At 50.0% G+C, this 25,529-nt stretch overlaps 1 protein-coding gene across 11 annotated transcripts; it reads left to right on the top strand.

Annotated features, from left to right (window-relative positions):
- The first annotated feature begins 385 nt into the window (after positions 1–385).
- Positions 386–25,450, top strand: ZNF335 (zinc finger protein 335). 11 transcript variants are annotated; one of them, XM_037811437.1, is made up of 27 exons: positions 511–1,377; positions 2,707–2,947; positions 3,838–3,915; positions 4,124–4,432; positions 4,537–4,680; positions 5,546–5,692; positions 12,052–12,304; positions 12,392–12,569; positions 13,439–13,551; positions 14,453–14,471; positions 14,587–14,703; positions 14,791–14,867; positions 14,964–15,124; positions 15,904–16,136; positions 17,153–17,246; positions 17,382–17,476; positions 20,346–20,605; positions 21,685–21,796; positions 21,883–22,257; positions 23,055–23,197; positions 23,275–23,429; positions 23,551–23,654; positions 23,742–23,819; positions 23,992–24,075; positions 24,158–24,223; positions 24,307–24,388; positions 24,480–25,447. In XM_037811437.1, the coding sequence occupies exons 1-27, from the start codon at positions 1,177–1,179 to the stop codon at positions 24,605–24,607; spliced, it is 4,047 nt and encodes a 1,348-aa protein (XP_037667365.1). In that variant the 5' UTR covers positions 511–1,176; the 3' UTR covers positions 24,608–25,447. The 11 variants fall into 11 exon arrangements, 10 of the variants coding, with proteins under 10 accessions (XP_037667358.1, XP_037667360.1, XP_037667364.1 ...); XM_037811438.1 differs by having other exon boundaries at positions 1,177–1,377; positions 4,540–4,680; XM_037811430.1 differs by adding an exon at positions 386–467 and having other exon boundaries at positions 1,127–1,377; positions 23,551–23,819; positions 24,158–24,388; positions 24,480–25,449.
- Positions 25,451–25,529: the final 79 nt, after the last annotated feature.

Raw genomic sequence — 25,529 nt, 5'->3', positions numbered from 1 at the left:
TCCCGCCAAGACACAGCCCCCTCGCCGCCCCAAGTTTTTCCGCGCTGCGAAGGGTGCTTCCAGACTCGGTTCCGGGAGAGGCGTGGCCAGCCCACTGGGAGCCACGCCCCAGGAAAATGGGGTCGAGATTCGCCACGCCCAACCCTGCGGCCTATGGAAGGGACCAGCAGTGACGTCACACAATTCTCTAGTAATCTCCCGCCACGAGGAAAGTAGTCCCTAACCCACAGCGGTCCTCGTTACCCAAACAAGGCAACATACAAAATTCTAGGCTCTCCATAGACATTATTACGGTTATGAGACCTTGAGAAGACCTCTCGGCACACTGGAAATCTATTTTAACCGGGGTGGGCAGAGGAAGTAGTTCCGGTCTACGGTACGCCGTAGGTTCCTCCGCGGGGGGGGGGAGAGGATGGCGACCTCATCGATGCCGGAGTCGGAGAAGAACGCGGATAGGAAAGCATCGGGTGAGGGTCGGGCAGAATCAGGTCGCCTCACTGCGCCTTGCCGTGGAGTGGGGCCACACTGAGTGGCCACCTGGCGGCTTGGTCCTGGGCCGGCAGGGCTGTCCGAACAAGGCCCCGGGGTCCCAGGCCCTTTAGTCGCTCTCGCACTTGCCTGAGCGGAAACAGGGCGCCGCCACAAGATGGCGTCGGGCCTGGAGCGCAGGCAGAGCCTGGGACAGCCCCGAGTCGCCAGGCCCCGGGACCGTCGTTGTCAGCCCCCTCCGCCGGGGAACAAGGGGAGGGGGGAGCGCGCCACTGACCCAGGGGGCCTGCGGGCTGTACCACAGACCCTGCACCCGGGGGGATTTGGGGGCCGAAGGGTTGAACCACTGGGCTGGGCTGGGGCCGGTAGAGCAAGCCACTCTACGTGATTCATAAGGGAGAAAGGGTCAAGATTACCAGCCATTGACCACCCACCTGGGGATGGGAAAGGGCCCCAGATTGGGAGGCAAGGCCAGTTTTTCTAGAGTTCCCCTCTTGGGCACGAGAAGGTCTCGCCTCGTCGGATCCTCAGTCTTTGCATCTGCGAAATGGGCGCAAGGGTGCAGCTGGATGGGCCGTGGTTGCTGGAGCCGGGGAGGTTGCCCACCTGTTCCAGCCCCCGCCACCTCTTCTCGCAGAGTGAAGGCTACAGACCCTGTACTCCGGTGCCAGGCGACCCCACGGACCGATGGAGGACAACGAGGTGGAGAGCAGTAGCGACGCGGCCCCCCGACCTGGCCGGCCGGAGGAGCCCTCCGAGAGCGGTCTGGGAATGGGCACCTCGGAAGCCGTGTCGGCTGACAGCAGCGACGCCGCGGCAGCCCCGGGGCCGGCGGAGGCCGATGACTCCGGCGTGGGACAGAGCTCGGATCTTGGCAGTCGCTCTTTGGTATGGACAGGGCCGGCCTGCACGGGTGGAGGCAGGGGCCGCAGGCAGCAGTGCCTGGCAGCCAAGGGGAAGTAGCCAGAAAGACCTGCTTAATACCTAGTATTTGTTGTCACTGATTTACTGTAAACCGGGTACCGTGCTAAGCCGCTAATGTGGATCGTCTGTTTTAAACCTCATGCCATCTTAAGGCACATACCACACTTTTCTACCTTTATCATAAAGGGAAACCCAGGCACAGAGCACAGACAGTGCCAAGATCCAAATCTGGGCTGTGGTTTTGCCCCTTGCAGTACCCACTTTTAGAGGAAGATGGCCTGGTTCAGTCTTAGACCTGCCTCTAATTCACTGTTAAACTTCTTTGGGTATCAGTAGCCCCACCTGTAAAGTAGAGCAGAAATACCTGTCTCCCAGAGTGCTCTGTTGGGGAGCACCAGACATTCCTTTGGAAACACTGTAAACCATTTCCTCATGGCTCTGCCACTCCCTAGCTCTGTGATCTTGGGCTAGCTCCCCAACTTCTAGTTCTCCATTTCCTCATCTGTCAGGTGGGAATGATAAATATACCTGCCTTGCAGGGTTTTTGTGAGATTAAGTGAGATAATATATGCAAAGCAATTAAAACAGCGCTCAGCAAATAGTAAGCACTCAGTAAGTATTAGCCATTACTGTCATTATTATTATTAACTGCAAAATAGTAATCATACTCCAGATATTGCTTGATAGAGTATAGAACAATGGCCCTCACTTTGGGGTCCAGGGATTTCATTCATTTCATGTGCCAAACCTGGGAGAGACCCTAGAGATAGGTCAGGGAGAGGATACCGTCTGTCATGGGGCTTATTACAATGCAGAGTGAGCAGGGCTGTGAAGCGGAACATAGGGGCCTGTAGCACTGCGGGTTGTGCAGTCCTAACTTGACCTTGGGGATCAGGGTCATCTAGAAGCAGTGCCAGCTAAACGGTCCAAAGAAGGCTGGGTAGGCGTTAGCCGTGGGGCCACACAGGGAAGACTGTTTCAGGCAAAAAGAGCAACTTTTGCAAAGGCCTAGTGAAAATGGCTTTGTCTGACTTTGTGTGGGGTATGAGAGTATGGAGCCCTTTTCCTTATTCTGGGGTGACCCCCAAACAGAGCCGGGGACCCCAGAGCCTATTCTTGGGGAGTGTGGAGGCTCTGTGACTGGAGGGCTTCTCCCATTGTTCCTCAATGGGTCTGAGGGTGTGGGGCCTCCACTCACCATGTCCCTGGCCCGGAGAGTTCTTTCTAGGGGGTGGCAGCCTGCCCTGCTTCATCCCTGACCCTTAAACTCCTTCCCTGTCTCTTGTGCCCCAGGAGGAGGTATCCGAGAGCAGCTCGAGCACAGACCCCCTGCCCCATGGCTACCTCCCTGATTCGTCTTCTGTGTCCCGTGGACTAGTGGTGGGGGTGACAGGTGGCCCTGCAGCCCTGGTGCACTCCAGTGCTCTCCCAGACCCTACCTTGCTGGCGTCCGACTGCACGGCTTCTTCCTCGGACCTCGGCTCAGCCATTGACAAGATCATCGAGTCCACCATCGGACCCGGCCTCATCCAGAGTGAGTCAGGCTGAGGGCGGCAAGGGTCGTCATTCAGGGGTTTGCCTGTGGAGTCCTGTGCACATCCCGGCTGTGTGACCTCAGGCAAATAGCCTTACTGTTCTGAACATGTAAAATGGGAATAATAACTCCTGTCTTGTTGTGGTAAGTGTCATGCAGATTTAGTGAGACAGTGCAGTAAAGCTCTTAGCATAGTGCCTGGCATATAATAAGCACTCAATTAATTCAAAAACAGCGGTAGTTTACTTTGGCTAGGGACTGTTCTGAACACTTACATATAGTAGCTCATTTAACCCTCCAAGGAACCAAAAGGTAGGTGCTGTTATGCTCACATTCTGGATGAGAAGTGTGATGCACAGAGGATGTAAAAGTAACTTCCTGTTACCAGCAAGCAGTGGATGGCGGTGGGCCCTGAACTCAAGACAGTCTGACTCCAGAGCTCATGCTTTTAGGTACCATACCATACCTTCTATTATTAATGACACGTATAAGAGCTGTAGCACTTTAAAAAGTCCTGGGGTGATCTGAGAAGCTGACGCTACGAAAGCGGTGCAGGAGCTGGGCTCTGACCTTGGAGAAGATTTCGAGAGGAAGGAGGAGGACCTTTCAGGTTTAGGATCTGAGTGGTCAAAGGCCTGGCAGCTGGACATCCTGTGGGACTGTGGGCTGGCCGCTGGGTCCATGTGTCACACACTCGGCCTTCTAACAGCCTTGCCAGAGGCAGCATCTGAGACTCAGAGGGGCAGGGCAGCTTGTTCTCAGTCATGTGGGCAAGCCAGAAGGAGTGTGGAACAGGCCCACTCCCAGGCCAGCATGGGGGCTGTGGGGTGTGGGTCTACAGGGGATCCTTCTCCCCAGATGATGTGACTCCCCCTACCGTCTCTGCCCAGGCTGTATCACCGTGACCAGTGCTGAGGATGGCGGGGCCGAGACCACACGGTACCTGATCCTGCAGGGCCCAGACGATGGTAAGAAACCTGCTGGACCCAAAGAGGCCTGCAGGGTGTGCCACTGACTCAATGTGTGGTCTTGGCAGGTTATTCACTACTCTGGCAGAGTGGCCTCTGGTGGGGACTTGTTGGTCCTGGGATCCCTAGGCTTGCCTGGAAGGGAGCAGTTGTAGCTTATGGCCAACACCCTCCACATCCTTCCCTCCACTCCCCTCACCCACCCCAGGTGCCCCCATGGCATCACCGATGTCCAGCTCCACCCTGGCCCATAGCCTGGCAGCCATTGAGGCCCTGGCTGATGGCCCCACATCCACGTCCACGTGCCTGGAGCCACTTGAGGAGGTGCGGGACAGACCCAGCTCCCCGATGGCACAACTGCCCCCGGGCCCTGGGGCCAAGGAGCCAGACTTGCAGAGCCTGGAGGCCATGATGGAGGTGGTTGTGGTGCAGCAGTTCAAGTGCAAGATGTGCCAGTACCGGAGCAGTACCAAGGCCACTCTGCTGCGCCACATGCGGGAACGGCACTTCCGTCCAGGTGCGTCGGCAGCCACCCACCTGGCTGGGACTTCACAGGTGAGGATGGGGGGTGGTGGGATCCAGGGAGGCAGAAATGGAGGCAAGTGTCACCACCTCCAACAGCAGCAGCAGCAGCAGCGGCAGCAGCCAGTAAGAAAGGATGTCTGCGGAAGTGGGGCAGTTCGACCAAGACCCAGGAAGAGGAGGGGCCAGAGGAGGAGGACGATGATGACATTGTGGATGCTGGAGCCATTGATGACCTGGAGGGTAGGGCACTATTACTTCCTGGCCTGCCACTCCTTTCCCCATCCACAAATACCCACTGAGCTCCTTCTGACTCACATGGAGGGTCAGGAAGGAGGATTTGCTACAGATGTAGCCATTGGTTAGGCTCTGGGATGAGCTTCTGTGTTTGCAGTTGTGCAGGCTGTGCACTGAAAAACAGCAGCTCATCCAAGGGAGCCCCGTTCACATCTGTCCAATAGAAATATAATGCAAACCACATATGTACTTTTAAATTTTTTGGTAGCCTTGATTGAAAAAAAAAGTAAAAAAGAAAAACTTTTATTGTGGCAACATACATATAACATTTTCCATTTGTGAAATTAATTTCTAAATTATCATTTCCATATGCAATCATAAAAAATTATTAGTGATTTTTTTTCAGGCTAGACCTTTGAAATCTGATGTGTATTTTATACTAACAACATGTTTGATCAGGCACATTTTATGCAGCTAGTTGCTGCTGGATTGGAGAGCATAGACATAGAGTTTGTAGACTTGAATGTTTATTAAAACTGTTTTCCAACAATGGCTGTAAAGTGTCTTCAGGAAGACTCAAGGAAGACTTTCTGACTTATAGAAAGGTGCCGTATGAGCTAGTGGTAGATGCCAGGAAAGGCATAGAGAAAGAATGCAGGAACTCAGGGAAGGGATGCTCACAGTTAGCCAGTGGGGGGGCGGTCAGGAAGGGTGAAGGAGACATCACCGGCAGCCTTGAAGGAGGAGTAGGGTTCCAGTAGGCAGGGGTGAAGAAATGGGTCTCTTCCCAGGGGAGCTGGGCAAGAAAGGGGTCAAGGCTGAAAGAGCAGGTCCACCTGCTGACACCTGCCTTTCTTTGCTGCCCCCACAGAGGACAGTGATTACAATCCAGCTGAGGATGAGCCCCGAGGCCGGCAGCTACGGCCCCAGCGCCCCACCCCCAGTGCCCCAAGACCCCGAAGGAGACCTGGCCGGCCCAAGAAGCTGCCTCGTCTGGAGACCTCAGACCTTCCAGATGGTAGGACTTGATTGGGGGAGGGTCTGGGTGGTGGAGCCAAGGGGCATCTCATTCCCATGGGCTTCTGTGGAGCCCTCAGGGCTGAGGGTGCCATGCAGAGCAGCATGTCACCACCTGGGGTGACCTACAGGCCCCCATGAAAGGGAAATCTTTTCCAGTCCCAAGTATGGGAAACCCTGACTCAAGAAGCTAAATCTCAGGTTAGGAACGAGCCTTTCAATGGTAAATTTCAATTTGAATTCTGAAACAAAAACAGGAATAAGTCCTAGTTCTGAGACTGCTGGAGAAGCTCTAGCTTTGAGTATTATAGGGGGATAGGAAAGACCCAGATGTGGGTACGAGTGCCAGCTCTGTGACTTACTAGCTATTAGGGCCTGGAGCATTTTTTTAAAGCAGTTTTATTGAGATATGTTCACACACTGTACAATCCATTCAAAGTATCCAATCAGTGCTCACGGTATCATCACAGAATTGTCCATTCATCACCACAGTCAATTTTAGAACATTTTCATTACTCCAAAAAGAAAAAAAATCCCATACCCCTTATCCCTCCCTATTATTGACTCTTAGCATTAGTTTGTTGGATTTGTTACTGTTGATAAAAGAATATTAAAATATTATTGTTAACATAGTCCATAGTTTGCATTAGGTATACTTTTTACCATATACCACTCTACTATTAATTTCTTGTAATAGTGATGTATGTTTGTTCTAGAGTTTGTTAAAGAACATTTATGTATTTGTACTGTTAATCACAGTCATCGTCCATCACAGGATTCACTGTGTTATACAGTCCCGTGTTTTTTCTCCTAGCTTTCCTTTTAGGGACATTCATAACCCTAAACTTCCCCTTTCAACTGCAATCACACATAATTCAGTGCTATTAACTACCCTCACCGTAATGTGCTACCATCACCTCTGTCCATTTCCAAACATTTAAATTGAACCTAGTTAAAAATTCTGCACACATTAAGCATCTGCTCCCCATTCTCTACCCTCCTTCTATCTCCTGGTAACCTATATTCTAGATTTTAACTTTATTATGAGTTTACTTATTATAATTAGTTCACATGAGTGAGATTGTACAGTATTTGTCCTTTTGCGTCTGACCTACTCCACTCAACACAGTGTCCTCAACATTCATCCTGTTTGTTACATGCTTCAGGACTTCATTCCTTCTTACCACAAATAATATTCCATTGTATGTATGTATATACCACATTTTGTTAATCCATTCATTGGTTGATAGACACTTGTCTTGATTCCATCTTTTGGCAATTGTGAATAGTGCCGCTATGAAAATCGGTGTGCCAATGTCTGTTTGCATTACTGCCTTCAGTTCCTCTGAGTATATACCTAGGAGCAGGATGGCTAGGTCATGTGGCAGGTCTCTACTTAGCTTCCTGGGAAATCACCAAACTCTTCCACAGTGGCTGTACATTTTACATTCCCATCAACAGTGAATAAGTGTTCCTGTTTCTCCATATCCTCTCCAACACTTGTAGTTTTCTGTTTAATAGTGGCCGTTCTTGTAGGTGTAAAATGATAAATCATTTTTTTGATTTGCATCTCCCTGATAGCTAGTGATGTTGAGCATCTTTTCTTGTGTTTTTGGGCCATTTGTATTTCCTCTTTGGAAAAATGTCTATTCAAGTCATTTGCCCATTTTTAAATTGGGTTGTCTTTTTATTGTCGAGTTGTAGGATTTCTTTATATTCTCTGGATATTAAATCCTTATTGGATATGTGGTTTCCAAATATTTTCTCCCATTGAGTAGGATGCCTTTTCACCTTTTTGACAAAGTCTTTTGGTGCTCAAAGTATTCTGTTTTGAGGAGGTCTCATCTGTTTTTTTCTTTTGTTGCTTGTGCTTGGGTGTCAACTCTAAGAAATATTTACCTACCACGAGGTCTTGAAGATGCTTCCCTACATTTTCTTTTAGGAGGTTTATGGTCTTGTCTCATATTTAGGTCTTTGATCTATTTTGAGTTAATTTTTATATGAAGTGTGAGATAGGGGTCCTCTCATTCTTTTGGATATGGATATCCAGTTCTCCCAGCACCATTTGTTGAAGAGACGGTTCTACCCCAGGTGAGTGGACTTGTCAGCCTTGTCAAAAAATCAATTGACCATAAATGTGTGGGTCTATATCTGAGCTCTCAATGCAGTTCCATTGATCAATGTCTGTCTTTATGCCACTACCATGCGGTTTTGACCCCTGTAGCTTTGTAATATGTTTTAAAGTCAGGCAGGGTGAGTCCTCCAACTTCATTCTTTTTCAAGATGTTTTTGGCTATTTGGGTCCCTGCACCCTTCTAAATAAATTTGCTGATTGGCTTTTCCATTTCTTTAATGAAAGCCATTGGAATTTTGATTAAGATTGTGTTGAATCTGTAAATCAATTCGGGTAGAATTAACATAGTAACTATATTTAATCTTCCAGTCCATGAACACAGAATGTCCTTCCATTTATTTAGCTCTTTGATTTCTTTTAAGCAATGTTTTATAGTTTTCTGAATACAGGTCTTTTATATCCTTGGTTAAATTTATTCTTAGATATTTAATTCTGTTAGTTGTTATTGTAAATGGAATTTTTTTCTTGATTTCCTCCTGAGATTGCTCATTACTAGTGTATAGAAGAAACACTACTGATTTTTGCATGTTGGCCTTTTATCCTGTCACTTTGCTAAACTCGTTTATTAGCTCTAGTAGCTTTGCCACAGTTTTTTTCAGGACTTTCTAAATATAGAATCATGTCATCTGCAAATAGTGAAAGTTTTAACTTCTTCCTTTCCAATTTGGATTCCTTTTATTTCTTTTTCTTACCTAATTGCTCTAGCTAGAACTTCTAGCACAGTGTTGAATAACAGTGGTGACAGTAGCATCCTTTTCTTGTTCCCGATCTCAGAAGGAAAGCTTTCAGTCTGTCACTGTTAAGTATGATGTTAGCTGTGGGTTTTTCATATATGCCCTTTATCATGTTGAGGAAGTTTCTTCTATTGCTACCTTTCAAAGTGTTTTTATCGAAAAGGGATGCTGGATTTTGTCAAATGCCTTTTCTGCATCAATCAAGGTGATCATGTGGTTTCTCCCTTTCGATTTGTTAATGTGGTATATTACATTAATTGCTTTTCTTGTGTTGAATGACCCTTGCATACCTGGAATAAAACCCTCTTGATCATGGTGTATAATTCTTTTAACGTGTTGTTGGATTTGACTTGCAAGTATTTTATTGAGGTTTTTTGCATCTATATTTATTGGAGAGATTGGTCTATAACTTTCTTATAGTATCTTTATATGGTTTTGGTATTAGGGTGATGTTGGCCTCATAGAATAAGTTAGGTAGTGTTCCCTCCTCTTCAACTTTTTGGGAAGAGTTTGAGCAGGATTGGTATTAATTCTTCTAGGAATGATTGATGGAATTCACCTGTGAAGCCATCTGGTCCTGGGGTTTTCTTTGTTGGGAGGTTTTTGATGACTGATTCAATCTCTTTACTTGTGATTGGTTTGTTGAGGTCTTCTATTTCTTTTAGAAAAAGAAGTTGTTTGTGTGTTTCTACGAAATTGTCCATTTGTCTGTGTTGTCTAATTTGTTGGCAGTTGTTCTTAGTATCTTCTTATGATCTTTTTTATTTTTTTGGGGTCTGTGGTAATGACCCCTCTCTCATCTTACATTTCTGATTTTATTTATTTGTATCTTCTCTCTTTTGTCTTTGTCAGTCTAGCTAAGGGTTTGTCAGTTTTATTGATATCAAAGAACTAACTTTTGGTTTTATTGATTCTCTGTCTGTTTTTCCTCAATTTCATTTATTTCTGCTCTCATCTTTGTTATTTCTTTCTTTCTGCTTGCTTTGGAATTCATTTGCTTTTCTTTTTCTAGTTCCTGCAGGTGTGCATTTAGGTCTTTGACATTAGCTCTTCTTTTCTTTTTTAATATAGGCATTTAGGGGTATAAATTTCCCTCTCACCACTGCCTTCACTGCATTCTGTAAGTTTTGATATGTTGTGTTCTCATTTTCATTTGTCTCAAGATACTTAAATAATTTCTCTTGCAATTTTTTCTTTGACCCATTGACTGTTTTAAGGGTGTGTTGTTTAACCTCCATGTATTTGTCAGTTTTCCCATTCTATGCCTGGTATTTATTTCCAGCTTCATTCCATTATGATCAGAGGAAGTATTTTGTATTTCAGTGTTTTTTTAATTTATTGAGTCTTTGTGCCCCTGCATGTGGTCTGTCTTGGAGAATGATCCATGAACACTGGAGAAGAAAATGTATCCTGCAGTTTTGGGGTGCAGTGTTCTATAAAAGTCTATTAGGTCTAGTTCATTTATCATTTTATTCAAGTTCTCTGCTCCCTTATTGATCCTTTGTCTAGCTGTTCTATATATTGATGAGAGTGGTGTACTGAAGTCCTCAACTGGTAGAGACATCTGTTTCTTCCTTCAGTTCTGCCAGTGTTTGCCTCATGTATTTTGGGGCACCCTGGTTAGGTACATAAATATTTATGATTGTGATTCCTTCTTGGTGGCTTGCCCCTTTTATTAATATATAATGTCCTTTCCTGTTTCTTATAACATTTTTATGTTTAAAGTCTATTTTGTCCAGTATTAGTATAGCTACCCCAGCTCTTTTTTGGTTACTATTTGTGTAGAATGTCTTTTTCCAGCCTTTCACTTTCAATCTATTTGTATCCTTGGGTCTAAGGTGAGTCTCTTGTAGACAGCATATATATGGATCATATTTTTTTTATCTATTCTGCCAATGTGTGTCTTTTGATTGGAGAGTTTAATTCATTAATGTTCAATGTTATTACTATTAAGACAGTACTTACTTTAACCATTTTATTCTTTGGCTTTTATAGATCATATCTTATTTTTCTCTTTTTATCCTTTTAGTTACCCTTACTGATAATTTTCATTTCTACACTCTCCTCCGAGCCTCTCTCTCCTGTCTTTTCTTTTCAGCCAGCAGAACTCCCTTTAGTATTTCTTATACGGCAGGATTCTTGTTAACAAAATCTCTCAGCTTCTGTTTACCTGTGAATATTTTAAACTCTCCCTCATTTTTGATGGACAGTTTTGCCAGACAGAGAATTCTTGTCTGGCAGTTCTTCTCTTTCAGTACCTTAAATATATCATACCACTTCCTTCTCGCCTCCATGGTTTCTGATGAGAAATCCTCGCTTAATCTTATTGTGGTTCCCTTGTATGTGATGAAACACTTTTCCCTTGCTGCTTTCAGAATCCTCTCTTTATCTTTGGCAGTTGACATTCTGATTAGTACATGTCTCAGAGTGGGTCTGTTATGGTTTATTCTATTTGGAGTACATTGTGCTTCTTGGGCGTGTATCCTTACGTTTTTCATAAGAGTTGGGAAATTTTCAGCTGTTATTTCCTTGAATATTCATTTTTCCCTTTCTCCCTTGTCTTTTCCTTCTGGGACATCCATGACATGTTTGTTCTGTGCTTTGTGTTGTCATTCAGTTGACCTGGAGCATATTACTTTACCTCTTGTATCTCCTGTTTCCTTATTTATGAATGGGGGTGATAGCAGCCCCTGCTTTTTAGGTTTGTTTCGAGGGTTAAATGATATACACAGAAAGCACATGGTAACTGTTTTTGTACATGCAGTTTGAGGGAGTTACAGTCTTTAGTCTCTCCTTTATAAATAACTTTTTACTGAGATACATGGATAGAAAAGGGCACATACCCTAAGTGCAAAGCTCAATGAATTTTCACAAAGGGAACATATCTGTATAACCAAGCACCCCAATACACTGTATGTATCACTTTTACTTTTTAAGGTCTGAAACACTTGATTTTTATAAATAGCAACACATTCAAATAGTTCAAACTCCGAAACATTTGAAACCCTCTACAGGGCAATTTCTCTCCCTCCCATTTACCCTGTTGTTAAAGTATTGTGATTGTTTCCCAAACTGTAGAGTGTTTCTGTGAGGTCAGTAGATCAGTGGTTTCCATCTCTGTTTGATAAGTGGGGAAAATGAGACTCAGAGAGGGGAATGGATTTGCCTGAAGGTAACTAGCAAATCAGTGCTGGAGCTGGGTTTAGAACCCATGTCCCCTGACCAGGAGACCCCAACTCTCTCACTGTTGTTCCAGGCATTGTCCATTAGGTCAGGCGTGTGCACACCAGCTGCAGGGGTAGGGGCTATCAATGCTGCCCTCTAGCCACAGGCTGTCTGCATCTGTCCAAAAGGCCTGACTTGCTGCCCATCAGTGATCTGTGACCGTGGAGGGGTGGTATGTGTGTGCGCTTTTTGCTGGCCTATGGCACAGCTCTCCACTTCTGTCCTGGTGTGTCTGGCTGATCTGTGACCTGGCATTGTCCATGGCAGGTGTGGAAGGAGAATCTCTAGTGAGTTCCCAGAGTGGACTGATCCCCCCTGAGCCACAGGATCCTGAGGCTTCCAGCTCCTCAGGCCCGGGACACCAGGTGGCCCTGGGCAAGGCTGGTAGGGTCCCTGTGGAACCCGGTGTGAGCCAGTCAGACACAGAGAACGCAGCACCCTCCAGCCAGGATGAACGTGAGGCCCTGCCTCGCCGCCGGGGTCGGCCCTCCAGGCGCTTCCTGGGCAAGAAATACCGCAAGTACGTGGGGCAGAGGTGAGGATAGGGGAGGCAGCAGGGCATGCTGCTATGGCCCTAGCCCGACCCCTCCCCCCACCCTCCTGGCAGGTACTATTACAGGTCGCCCAAACCGCTCCTGAGGCCCTTCCTGTGCCGTATCTGCGGCTCCCGCTTCTTGTCCCACGAGGACCTGCGCTTCCACGTGAACTCCCATGAGGCCGGCGACCCCCAGCTCTTCAAGTGCCTGCAGTGCAGCTATCGCTCGCGCCGCTGGTCTTCCCTCAAGGTGCGGCGGGTGGCCAGGGCAGCAGGGGGCAGGGCAGGAGGGTTGCTGGGAGAAGAACAGGCAGAGGCCCCCTGCTCCGTCACAGGCCAGGGCAGCAGGGGGCAGGGCAGGAGGGTTGCTGGGAGAAGAACAGGCAGAGGCCCCCTGCTCCGTCACAGGACTCGTCCACCTCAGCAGCTCACTGGAGAACGTCTCTGTGGCTCTTCGGCCCCACTTGAACGTGGGGAGAGGGCCCGTGTAGGGTGTTTCAGCAGGTTGCACACTGCACAGTGGCATTGTACTTTCTGGGGCACCGTTCACACCGTAGACTTCATAGATTTGCTTGTTCCTGACCACAAACACAGATGGCCGTAAAATGTCTTGTTTTAGCTAATCAGTATGTTAGGGAAATTTCCCAGCAGATGGCGGTACTGTGTCTTAAGAAAGAGGCTCCTTTTTCTCATTAACCCACAGGACTGTGTGGGCCTGCAGTAGCCTGAGCCTGTCTTATCCAGTGCCTGCTATGTCCCCGGCCATGTAGGAGCACTCTCACTTCATTACAGCAGCTGCATCATGTTGTAGGGGTTGAAATCCCCAGGAAATCACAGCTCATCTTGGTCAAAGTGACGTAGCAGGTTGGCAGGGGAGGGGGCACACTTCAGCCACAGATGGTCGGATGTCAGGGGCCTCGCTCCGCCATTCACAAGGCCACTGTGAGACCTCAGCAGGTCACTTCACCCTGAGCCTGCTGCCTCTGCCTGCTGTGTGGCACTCCCTAGTTCTGTGAGCCTGTTTCCACAGCAAGCCTAAGGACCAGTAGCAGTGGGCGCAGGCAGGGGGATGGGAGGGAAGGCTGAGCCCCAGCCCACTGTCCCTCACCTCTCTCCCAGGAGCACATGTTCAACCACATGGGCAGTAAACCCTACAAGTGTGACGAGTGTAGCTACACCAGTGTCTACCGGAAGGACGTCGTCCGGCACGCAGCCGTGCACAGCCGGGACCGGTCAGTGGGTGTGAGTGGTATGGGGGTGGGGAAGACAGCTGATCCAGAATGTGGATGGGATGGGGGTGAAGGGTCTGTTGGGATGGGAAGATGGAGGCCCAGGATAACCACTGCTGATGGAGCCCCTGCCCTGGTCCAGCCCAGCTGTAGCACATTGTAGCTATGCTCAGAAAGACAAGGTGCTTTCTCCCAGAACACTCAGCCCTAAAAGGGGCCAGAGCAAGGCCTGGAGGTCCCCAGTTCATTCTGTCCCATGCTGTGAGCTTTAGCTTCCCATCTGAAAATAGTGGTGGTCATTGTTGAGGAGATTAAAGGAAATTGTATCTAAAGGGCCTTGGTAAATGATCCAGAGATTTCCCAACTCCAAGTCCAGCCTACATCTCACAGAGCTGAGAGGGGCTTAGCGATTGCTTACTGAATTATAATTAGGTGTGCAGTCTCAGGAAGGCTTTAGTTTCCCATCTTGGTTGGGGGGTGGTGGTGAGCAAATGCTGAATATGCAGATCCACTAGGACAGTATCTCTCAAACTGTGGGAAAGGCAGCTCTCTAAGATACTTATAAATGTTCTTTAAAAAAAGAAAGAAAAGGTTCTGTGACCAAGTAAGATTAGGGGACACCAGGTTGAACACTGTTTCCACAGATCTCTTTCCTTCCGGACTTCTCCGAGCCTTTTGTATACAAATGTGGTTTGTGACAGAGAGAGAAAGAATATACTATTTCACAAATTTAGTTGACTGCAAAACTTAGCATGCCTTTTAGCATTGGAAAATACTGTTCTAAGGGCAAGGGGCTTTGGCGGAGAGTAGCAGCACTCAGGGCTGCGGCTGGGTCTGGTTGCTGTGAGAGGGTGTGGGGTGCTTGGGGAAGCTGTGGTCTAACTCCTGTACCCTTCTTCCCTAGGAAGAAGAGGCCAGATCCGGTGAGTCTGAGTCCCTGGCCTGGGAAGGGCTGCTAAGGAGGGGTCAGGGCAGGAGGTGATGTCTCACTTTCCCTCTTCCCTTTCTCTCTCCATCTCACTCCTTGTACTTTTCCAGACCCCAAAGCTGAGCTCTTTCCCCTGCCCTGTGTGTGGCCGTGTCTACCCCATGCAAAAGAGGCTCACTCAGCACATGAAGACGCACAGCACTGAGAAGCCCCACATGTGTGACAAGGTGGTTGGGGGCCCAGGGCTGGGCTGGGGGTTAGAGACCTCCCTGGGTGAGCCCACCATCTAATTCCTCACCCTACCCCACCCCCAGTGCGGAAAGTCCTTTAAGAAGCGCTACACCTTCAAGATGCATCTGCTCACGCACATCCAGGCTGTCGCCAACCGCAGGTACATCCCCGAGGATACTCCTGGGGATGGGAGTGCCCCCCTTCCTCCACCCCCTCAGCCCCATCGCTCAGCTTTCTTCCTTCCAATTGCTTCCAGGTTCAAGTGTGAGTTCTGTGAGTTTGTCTGTGAGGATAAGAAGGCACTGCTGAACCATCAGCTGTCCCATGTCAGTGACAAACCTTTTAAATGCAGCTTCTGTCCCTATCGCACCTTCCGAGAGGATTTCCTGCTCTCTCACGTGGCTGTAAAGCACACAGGTCAGGCTGGCCACACCCCAGCCCCCCTTACCAGCCCTCAGCCCACCCCCACCCCCACCCCCATCAGAAGCTCAGCTCTTCTTTCTCCCTTAGCAACCCCAGTCTCCAGCAGCTGGAGTCCTTCCAAATGCAAAGAGTCCTCTCTGGGTGTGCTCACTTTCTAAACTGAGCTCAAATTCCAGCTCAGCCACCTTCTCTCTGGGTGACCCTGGGCCCTCATTTGCATTCTTTTAGCTTAAGTTTCCTTAGCTGCAAAATGGAGAAATGAGAAGTAGGCTTATTAGGATAGTTAGAAAACTTCCCTTTGTTCCCTGAGCCTGGTCTGTGTGCTGGGTGCTAAGGCTAGAAATGGCTCTTAAACAGGCCCTGCCCCCAGCAGATGAAGAAGTAGAAGGCTTGGCCTGTGGAAGATGTACAACAAAAGTTGGTGCCACCTCTTCCTTAGTGTCCATCCCTGTGGTAGGCACACTAGGAGGAAATTAGAAAAAGGGAGCCAGAGCCTCCCTTAGCCAGATTCCTGTTTACCAGGGCGGGAGAGAAGGAAAGATGATTCACAAGAGGAGTTTGGAGTCATAGGAAACCTTGAAAATAATGCAGAGGGTGGATCTGATTGATTTCTTTCCTGTTCCTGCCACAGTGGACAGCAGCTTATGTTTGCTGAGCTTGAGAATGAGTCACTGGGAATGAATCACTGGAGAGGTCCTTGGGGCCCTGGAAGGCTTCCTGGAGGGGGTAAGCCAGGGGTGGACAGGCACAAGCATCTCCGTGTATGCTTCCAGGGGCCAAACCCTTTGCCTGTGAGTACTGCCACTTCAGCACACGGCACAAGAAGAACCTGCGCCTGCACGTACGGTGCCGACATGCAAGCAGCTTCGAGGAATGGGGGCGGCGCCATCCCGAGGAGCCTCCCTCCCGCCGTCGCCCCTTCTTCTCTCTGCAGCAGATTGAGGAGCTGAAGCAGCAGCATAGTGCAGCCCCTGGGCCACCCCCCAGCTCCCCAGCACCTCCTGAAGTAAGCTCAGCCAAGTGGGCAGCAGCAGACAAAAGGGGCTTGGGGGCACAGGCTGGAATGACAGTGTGAAGTCATTCTCCCAGCCTCAGCCTCCTTATTTACACAGTGGGTCCAACAGTAATGATCCCTGCCTCTCAGCCATGGTAAAGATCAGCTGAAATGGATACACCAGCCCTGAGCTCATAATATGGATAGCTTACAGGTGCTAGCAGTAGAGAATGGAGATACCAGTAACTTAATCAAGATAGTAGTTTATTATTCTCTCATATAAAAGAAGCCTAAAGGTCAGCAGTCCAGGGATGGTGTGGCAGCTCCACAATCATCAGGGACCAAGCTTCCTCTGAATTTTTGCTCCGCTATCCTATGCACATGACTTCCATCTTTATGGCTGCCTCATGGTCCAGAATGGCCGCAGAATCTCCAGATGTCCCAGCCTCATCCCAAGGAGGAAATAGGAGGAAGGGATGGAAGAAAGGCAAAAAGGATGCCTGCCACCTTGCCATTTTTCTGTCTTCTTTATGAATGGTTTCAGAACTTCCTGCTTAGCCACAAGGCCATACTTTATCTAGCTGCAAGGGAGACTGAGAAATGTAGTTTTATACATCCCTCCCCACCCCCCGATGAAATTCAGAGTTCTGTTAGCAAGACAGAAGGGGAGAGGATGGATTCAGGGTAAGCAGTAAGTGGCCTCTGCCACACATGAGCTCACACCCCAGCCCTGGGACGATGGACCACACAATGTGCTGGAAGAACACAGCCTCTGGAGTCAGGCAGATGTGGGTTCAAGTCCCAGTTCTGCCATTTATAGTTGTGGGCTCTTGGGCAACTAACTTCACCTCTCTGCGCCTGTCTGTTTATCTGCAGCATGCAGCTAGTAAGTATCTTGAAACATGGTTATGAAGGTGAAATAAGCCACCAGCAGATTGAAAAAAAATGCCTGATATGCAGTAGGCACTGAGCGTGTGCTTGAATCTGAGCCACCCCCTCTCAGGCTTGACCTTATCCCCATCCCTCAGATCCCCCCAGATGCAACGCCTTTCCAGGCCCCCCAGGCACCCCCACTGCTCTGTTCTGATACTCTGGGCAGCACCACCATAATCTACCAGCAAGGTGAGCCTTGAGGCAGGGTGGGGGCTCAGGGAGCTGGGCACAGGAAGGGCTTGTGGTGGGGGCTGGAAAACGGAGTAGGGATGTTGATTGCCAGTTTTCCAGCCCTTTCTAAGGCTCTGGTCCCACCCCACCCAGGAGCTGAGGAGTCCACTGCGATGGCCACGCAGACAGCCTTGGATCTGCTGCTGAACATGAGCGCTCAGCGGGAGCTGGGGGCCACAGCCCTGCAGGTGAGCTGCTTGGGACCTCCCCCTGCCCAGCTACTGGGTGCCAGCCTCAGGGCAGAGCAATGAACCGGACATGCCCCCCCCCCCATACACAGCCAGCTCCCGGTTAGCGGGGGCGACAGATCCACTAAATCCAGTGGGCAAGTGCAGAGGAGTGAGGAGGTCCCAGACAGAGAACCTCGCACTTGACTCCAGAGTCGCTACTGACCTTCTGTGCTGAGCAGGAAGTGCTGTTTCTGTAGCTTCTGGGGCCCAATTTTGCTTGGTTTTCCTCCTAGCTCTGGCCATCCTGTGCCTGTGGGTGCTCCCCCAGCGGGCTGATCTAGTTTCCTGTCTAGCCGAATGTTCTCATTCCATAAGGTCTCCTACAGTCTGGTGACTCCCAAGGCTCTGTCTAGCTCCGACCTCTCTCTTGAGCCACAGTGGCCTTGGCACAGTCACCTCCAGCCCACCATGTGTCCTATTCCGAGTTGAGCAGCTTTCCTTCTCCCCTTCCTTCCCCCAGCTGTCTTCTTACCTTTTTGTCTTCCCTGCACATGCAGCCTATCTCCAAGGCAGAGAGAATTTTATTAGCATCTCTGTGTCCCAGCCTTATGAAAAGATGTTGCGAGTGTGTTTGAGATTACGAACTCCAAGCACTTGGAGTGGTAACATGCTGCGGAGGGCTGGCAACTCCTTGGGAGAGAAATTCATGGCCTTGGGGGACGTATGGAAATTTTACAGTTTTAATAGTTAAATGTGTTGGTCTTGGTCTTGTGTAGTTTTTGCCTTTGGTATCTTATCTAGAGAGGCCTCCCCCACCTTCTCCCCAAGATTATATACACACACATTTGTATTTTCTTCTTAGGATTTCATTTTACAGTTAAATCTTTATCTGTTGGGAATTAGTTTCTGGTGTAAGCAGAAAGGGGTGGGTCTTCTTTTTTTTTTTTTTTTTTTTTTTTACCCAAATACGGTCCAGTGCCCCATATTGAATAAGCTGAACTTCCCGAGTGGTTTGAAATGCCCCGTTTATCGTACACTAGATTCCCACATGTGTAGGAGTCTGTTTCTAGACTTTTCAGTTCTGTTCTGTTGACTGCCTGGCTGTTCTCATGCCAGTATCTCGCTGATTTTTTGTTTGTTTTCCTGACCATAAAAGCATATGCTTGTTAAAAAACACACACACAAAATAAACATTAAGAAATGTTCAAGAAGTCAAAAGTCCTTAACAATTCCTCCCATGCCCTTGGGGAACTGCCATTGGTGGGTTAAGAAACAAGCCCCTACTGACAGGTAGACGTTCAGTTGCTTATGAAGATGGGGTCCCGCTATTTGTTCTCAGCAACAGCCTGCCTTTTCCTCATGCGGCAGCGTGTGACGCACACGGTGCCAGCAGCACGTACAGTTCTCATTCTTAACATCTCTCACGTCTCCACATCACTCATCATATAGATGTTCTGCAATTTGTTTAGTCCATCCTTTACTGGTTGGGTTGTTCCCAGCTTTTCATTAATTCAAGCAGTGCTTTTACACACTTCTTAAGATTTAAAAAAAAAAAAAAAAAGCCTCCTAGAAGTAGAAGTGGAAGGTCAGAGGGTCAGAGGGTATGAAGCCTTATAAAAGGATACACCAATTTACATGACCACCATCAACAGATGTTTCCTTACATCCTTCCCAACACTGGCTATTATCAGACTTTGTAAATCTCTGCTAAATAGAAGCATAGTAGAAGCGTATCATTCATGGTCTTCATTTATCATTCTGTGATTATACATGAGCCTAAACTTATTGCTGTATGTTCAGAGACCATTTTTATTTCTTTTCTGAATTACTTGTTTGTGTCCTGTATCTATTTTTCTTTTAAGTTGTTAACCTTTTTACTATTGCTTTGTAATGAGAAGTTCACCTTTATCTCTCATGTGAGTTGTTAAATATTCCCTCCAATTTCTTTGTTTTCTTTATTTATTTTTAGAGGATTTATGGATTTACAAAAAACCATGCATAAAATATAGAATTCCCATATATCCTTCCCCATTATTACCACCTTGCATTAGTGAGGTATGTTTGTTACAGTTTGTGAAAGCACATTTTTATAATTGTACTATTCACTATGGCCCATCATTTACAATAGGGTTCACTGTGTTGTACAATCCCGTGGTTTTTTGTTGTTGTTGTTTCTAATTTTTATTCTACTAACATATATACAACCTAAAATGTTCCCTTTTAACCACATTCAAATATATAATTCAGCGTGGTTTAGTTTTTGACTTTGTATTATGGTTTGTTTTGCTGCAGGCTTTATCACCTTTTACTGTCAAGATTAGAAAAATCTTCTGACCACAAGATTATAAAAATGCATTTTCTTTTAATATAGTCAGAGTTTACATTTCAACCTGTAATCCATTTGAAGTAGACTCTGGAGTCAGATGTGAGATAGGGCACTAACTTTATCTTCTTTTCTTAAATGGTTTACCACTTGTCTTTCTACCTCAGTGTTTCTTAACCTTGAAACTATTGACATTTGGGGCCAGAAAATTCTTTGTTTGACGATGGGACTGTCCTGTGCCCTGGTCTCTACCTCCTAGATGCTAGTAGCACCCTCCCCCCAAGTTGTGACAACCAAAAATGACAACCAAAAAATATCTCCAGGCTTTGCCAAATGTCCCCTGGGGGCAAAATCGCACTACCCTGTTCTTGTTAGGTCTATTTCCAGTTGCTGGGTGGACTTTGGAAAGCCAAAGTGTATTTTAGAGAGAATTTGGGTTATGCAAACGAGTGGAGGTTGCACTGGGCCTGGCCAGGATGTGGATGAGCTCTGAGGCACAGAGCCCTTGGTAAGTACCTTGGCAAGTACCAGCCCCGCCCATAATGCCTGTGGGTGCCATTGCAGGTGGCTGTAGTGAAGTCGGAGGATGTGGAAGCAGAGTTGGCATCCCCTGGTGGGCAGCCCTCCCCAGCAGGTGCCACTCCACAGGTGGTCACCCTCCATGTGGCAGAGCCGGGGAGCAGAGTGGCAGCCGAGGGCGAGCTCAGCGCCCCTGACCTACAGCAGATCACCTTGGCATCCGGGGCCTTTGGCAGGGCTGGCTACAGTGTCATCACAGCACCCCCTATGGAGGAGGGGACATCAGCCCCTGGCACACCTTATAGGTGAGACCTGTGGCCTGCAGGTCCCCCTTCAACCTATTACAGACATACTGGGGACAGTCAAATGAGGACCCTGCCCACCCAAGCCTAATTGGCAGGAGGCAGAAACCCTGGTAGACATGAAGTGATTTGATGGGGGGGAATTGTAACCATCTGAGGAGAGCAGGAGTAGCTGTTTTCTGACCACTTATATGTGCCAGGCTCATGACACTCACGATCTCACGTAAACCACTCCCATGAGGTCCACAAGGAAAAGGGCTCAGAAAGATTAAATGACTCACCTAAGCTCACACATGCAGGAGGTGAGGATTTGAACTCATGTCCCTTTGGTCTCAAAATCCATGTGATCTATCTTGTGAATGATCCCTGAGGTCTTTTCCAGTTTGGATACTGAAGCAAGCTTGGGCTCCTTGCCCAGCATTTGAGGTCTGGCACCTACACTTACTTGGCTTCCTTTACAATGAGCAAGTTTGGGGCAGAAATATTTATATGTTCACTGAACCCTTGATCAGTCTGAGGAAGCCCTGAATCCAACTACCAAATTGTTGGGATGGGAGTCAGGGTCCCTGGTCTGTGCCTTGGGCCAGCCCCTGTGCCGGCCAAACCCTCAACATCTGCCTCGTCTTGAGCTGCAGATCCTTGTATCTCTGCCCCTCCCCACCCCCGCGCCCCATCCCCACCCCCACCGGCCCCTGGAAAAGCCAGGTCCACAGGGACCGCCCCTCTCTCAGCTGCCTGTTGGTCTGGCCCTCTGCTTTTGTCCCACGTGGCCAGGCTTGGGCTGGACCCCTGGGGCTTTTTGCCTCACAGCCCCTCTCCCCTCATGCCCACCAGGGTGGGTGGGGATTAACTGCTTTTTGAGCAGGACATTATATGGAGCACTTGATAACCCTTTCTAGAAAAGTAGTGCAGGTTCACCTGATAAATTGCAGAGCCAAGATTCAAACCAGGGTCCTTCCAGCTTGAGTCCATCTATGGTGGCAATCACCCCTCAGTGGCTGATCATGTCTTGGGGAAGGGCACTTCTGTAGCTTCCATCCTTTCCTGGAACCCTGCCCCTCTCTCCTGCCTTGTGCCCACAGTGAGGAGCCCCCCGGGGAGGCAGCTCAGGCCGTGGTTGTGAGCGACACCCTGAAAGAGGCTGGCACCCACTACATCATGGCAGCCGATGGGACGCAGCTGCACCATATCGAGGTGAGGCTCTGGGTGGGCAACTCCTTCCCTGCTGCCCACCCCTCCCTCCCCTCCCCAGCTCCTCACATGCTTACATGTCCCTGCAGGTGACTGCAGATGGCTCCATCTCCTTCCCGAGTCCGGATGCCTTGGCCTCTGGAGCCAAATGGCCCCTGCTGCAGTGTGGGGGGCTGCCCAGAGATGGCCCTGAGCCCCCATCTCCAGCCAGGACCCACCGAGTAGGGGACCCCCAGGTCTCTGCCTCCCCACCCCCTGCAACCAGCAAAGCCATGGGCTTGGCAGTGCCCCCCTCCCCTCCACCTGCAGCAACTGCAGCGTCAAAGAAGTTTTCCTGCAAGATCTGTGCCGAGGCCTTCCCCGGCCGAGCCGAGATGGAGAGTCACAAACGGGCCCATGCTGGGCCTAGTGCCTTCAAGTGCCCCGACTGCCCTTTCAGTGCCCGCCAGTGGCCTGAGGTCCGGGTAGGTCCCCGTGCTGTCACTCATTTAGCTGCTCATTTGTATTATAAACCTTTATTGAGTACCACCCCCACCCCACCCCCAAGCCAGGCCCTCAGTTCACCTCTAGGGTCACAGAGGTGACTCAGCCAGGCTCCAGCTCGCAGATGGGGAGGCAAGGCCAGGCAGCATCCCCAGTGTGGAAAAGCACACATGGCAGACAGCCCAGAGGAACAAGTCATTTGGACTTGGAGTACAGGGGAAGACATCACAGAAGAGGTGGTGGTTGAGCCGGAACTGCAAGAACAAAGGCACAGAACGTGTGAAGCCATGAGGCTTGCTTAGGGAGAGCCGAGGGCTCAGAGGCTCAAGGGCAGTGGGGGCGACAGTGCTGAGAGGCGAGGCAAGTTCTGGAGCAGAATAACAGCCCAGTTTTGGGGCTCCCTGTCTGAGGATTTCCCGTGTTCAGAGCAACCACGCACTGAACACTCACAGCAGCTCAGTGGGGTGAACAGGACCAGAGGAGGCTGGGGCCTCAGTTCCCCGAATGTCAGGGCAGGAAGGGACCCTTTCATCCAACAGCTTTGGGTTCCATGTGGGTAAACTCTGAGTCTGAGGACAGAGATGGGATTGTCCAAGTGCCCCAAGGATGGAGCTAAGGCTTTCCATTCTCTTAGTACACAGCAACACCAGGACATTTTCATCTGCTTTCTAGAGGGTTTGGGTTTTCCCAGGTCCACTTCACCTGAGGACAGGTTTCTGCAGTGCTCTGTGGCGAGTGGGTTTTGCTGTCATCTGTCCTGATGCTGCCACTTTCACAGGCCCACATGGCACAGCACTCCAGCCTTCGGCCCCACCAGTGCAGCCAGTGTAGCTTTGCCTCCAAGAACAAGAAGGACCTGCGGCGGCACATGCTGACCCACACCAATGAGAAACCTTTTGCCTGCCACCTATGTGGGCAGCGGTGAGGCCAGAGGCTGGAGGGAGGGGGCTGCCGGGCCCCTGAGGTTGAGCTGCCCCTAAGCCTCCCTCCCTCCTCAGATTCAACCGTAACGGGCACCTCAAGTTCCACATCCAGCGGCTGCACAGTCCTGAAGGGAGGAAGTCAGGGGCCCCTACCGCTCAGGCCCCAGCCCAGACCCCCACCCAGACCATCATCCTCAATAGTGATGACGAGACCCTGGCCACTCTGCACAGTGAGCTGCCCTGCCCGTGGGGCCCACTGCTCCAGAGGGTACCCTTGGGCTGGGGTGGGGGGGCAGAGCATTTCAGGTTTCCCTGGAGCTCCCAGGTGAGTGTCCTGCCCTCTCTGCCCAGCTGCACTCCAGTCCAGTCATGGGGTCCTGGGCCCAGAGCGGCTACAGCAGGCACTGGGCCAGGAGCACATCATCGTGGCCCAAGAGCAGACAGTGACCAATCAGGTGAGAGCCAGGGGCCAGGCTGGCAGGTCACGGGCAGGGTGTGGAGGTATACCGAGAGCTGAGGCTAGAGCTGGCTTGCCCTGGCAGGAGGAAGCCACCTACATCCAAGAGATCACCATGGCAGATGGCCAGACGGTACAACATCTGGTGACGTCTGACAACCAGGTGAGCAGACTGGCCACCCTTACTACCTTGGGGAGGAACAATGCTTTCTAGGCACTTCTCCCCAGGCCTACACTGGCACTGCCATTGTTGATGGTGGGCTGTCTCTGGTCCCTCTAGCTGGGGTCCCAGTAAGTGGGACCTAGCCACCTGCCTTCACTCCACCTTTCTTTAGGTGCAGTACATTATCTCTCAGGATGGAGTGCAGCATCTGCTTCCCCAGGAGTATGTTGTGGTCCCTGAGGGCCATCACATCCAGGTAGGTGAGGCCTGGGTTGGAGACGTGTCAGAAGCTTACACAGCCTCCTTCTGGGATCATGGGGTTGGTTTCCTCTCTCCAGGTACAGGAGGGCCAGATCACACATATCCAGTATGAACAAGGGGCCCCATTCCTTCAGGAGTCCCAGGTAGGGCCCTTGGGAGACCAAGTAGTACTGGGGCTTGGGCAGGGCTTCCTCTGGGCCACATCTTACTGGCTTTATCCCTCCAGATCCAGTATGTGCCTGTGTCCCCAGGCCAGCAGCTTGTCACACAGGCTCAGCTTGAGGCTGCGGCACACTCAGCTGTCACAGGTACAGGGCTAGACCCTGAGGACTGGACGGGCTAGGGCCCAGGCCTAGCTCCTGGGATCTCAGGCTCATTGCCCTTTCCCTTTCCTGGCAGCGGTGGCCGATGCCGCCATGGCCCAAGCCCAAGGCCTGTTTGGCTCAGAGGAAGCTGTACCTGAACCCACTCAGCAGCTGCAGCCCCAGGGCATCGAGTACGACATCATCACCCTGAACGATGACTGAGCCCTAAGGGCCCTACGCAGACCATGGATGTCGGGGCCAGCCCTGCTGGGGATGGTGTGAGGGTACCCACCACCCCCTTGGTTCTCCAGATACCAGGCTCCAGGGGAGCCAGACCTATGCTGCTGGGTTTGGGGAGCAGCTACAGGCCCCAGCTAGTACATGCTGGATATCCCAGCCTGCAGGCAGGCTTTGGGAGAGAAGTTTATTTTTGTTTGGATGGACCCACTGGCCCCTCAGTCTCAATAAAGGGACTGGAATCCAGCCCTGGCCAGCTTACTCTGTCTCTTGCTGCTACAGCCTGAACCAGGCAAGGACATGGGAAGCAGAAGGAAGGAAGAGCCTGTTAGCCCACCAAGGGTGGGTGTGAGTTGGAGGCCACCTAGCCCCACAGTGCACCTTGCTCTATCTCTGTAAGTACAGTGGTCCAACAGTGGGCAGATTCTTGGGGTGGAGGCCTGTTAGTGGGAGAGACGGCTGAGCTGGTGAGAGCGCCACTGTGCCCTATCACATCCTGCTTGATGCCCTGGGCCGTAAAGGGAGCCTCAGCTCCACAGCTGGAGGTCCTGGAGGACAGGTGCAGGCAGCTGCCCATCTGCGCAGAGGCCGAGCCCTGAGGCCCATGGTGGCTCAAGCTACATTTGCCTGAGCCTGGACCTGCTGTGGTGCTTCAGGGCCAGCAGGAGTCCGGCTGTCAGCCTGGACAGTTACCTGCCCTCGGCTTCCCAAAGGTATCCTTGCAAGCCCAGTTGTGGGAGCTTGGGGCTTGGAGACAGAAGACTGAGGGCCTGAGGCTCTTCAGGCAGGGACCCGGTGTTGGAGGGGTACCAGGGTGCTGGGAAGGGGTGGGAAGGGGTGTGAAGCCCAGGGGCCATGAGAAGCTGAGCCTGGATGGAGAGCACAAGAAGCTCCAGGTTCCTCAGAC

Source organism: Choloepus didactylus, chromosome 19 (genome assembly GCF_015220235.1).
Source record: "Choloepus didactylus isolate mChoDid1 chromosome 19, mChoDid1.pri, whole genome shotgun sequence".
Taxonomy (NCBI): Eukaryota; Metazoa; Chordata; class Mammalia; order Pilosa; family Megalonychidae; genus Choloepus; species Choloepus didactylus.
The sequence above is the reverse complement of the archived record's forward strand: the minus strand, read 5'-3'. Positions and strand labels throughout refer to the sequence as shown.

Coding starts and splice junctions, on each gene's coding strand:
- ZNF335 (XM_037811430.1), top strand. CDS start 1,177: ATGGAGGACAACGAGGTGGAGAGCAGTAGCGACGCGGCCCCCCGACCT. Junction 3,916..4,123: donor CCTGCAGGGCCCAGACGATG/GTAAGAAACCTG, acceptor CACCCACCCCAG/GTGCCCCCATGGCATCACCG. Junction 15,125..15,903: donor CGTGGCTGTAAAGCACACAG/GTCAGGCTGGCC, acceptor GTATGCTTCCAG/GGGCCAAACCCTTTGCCTGT.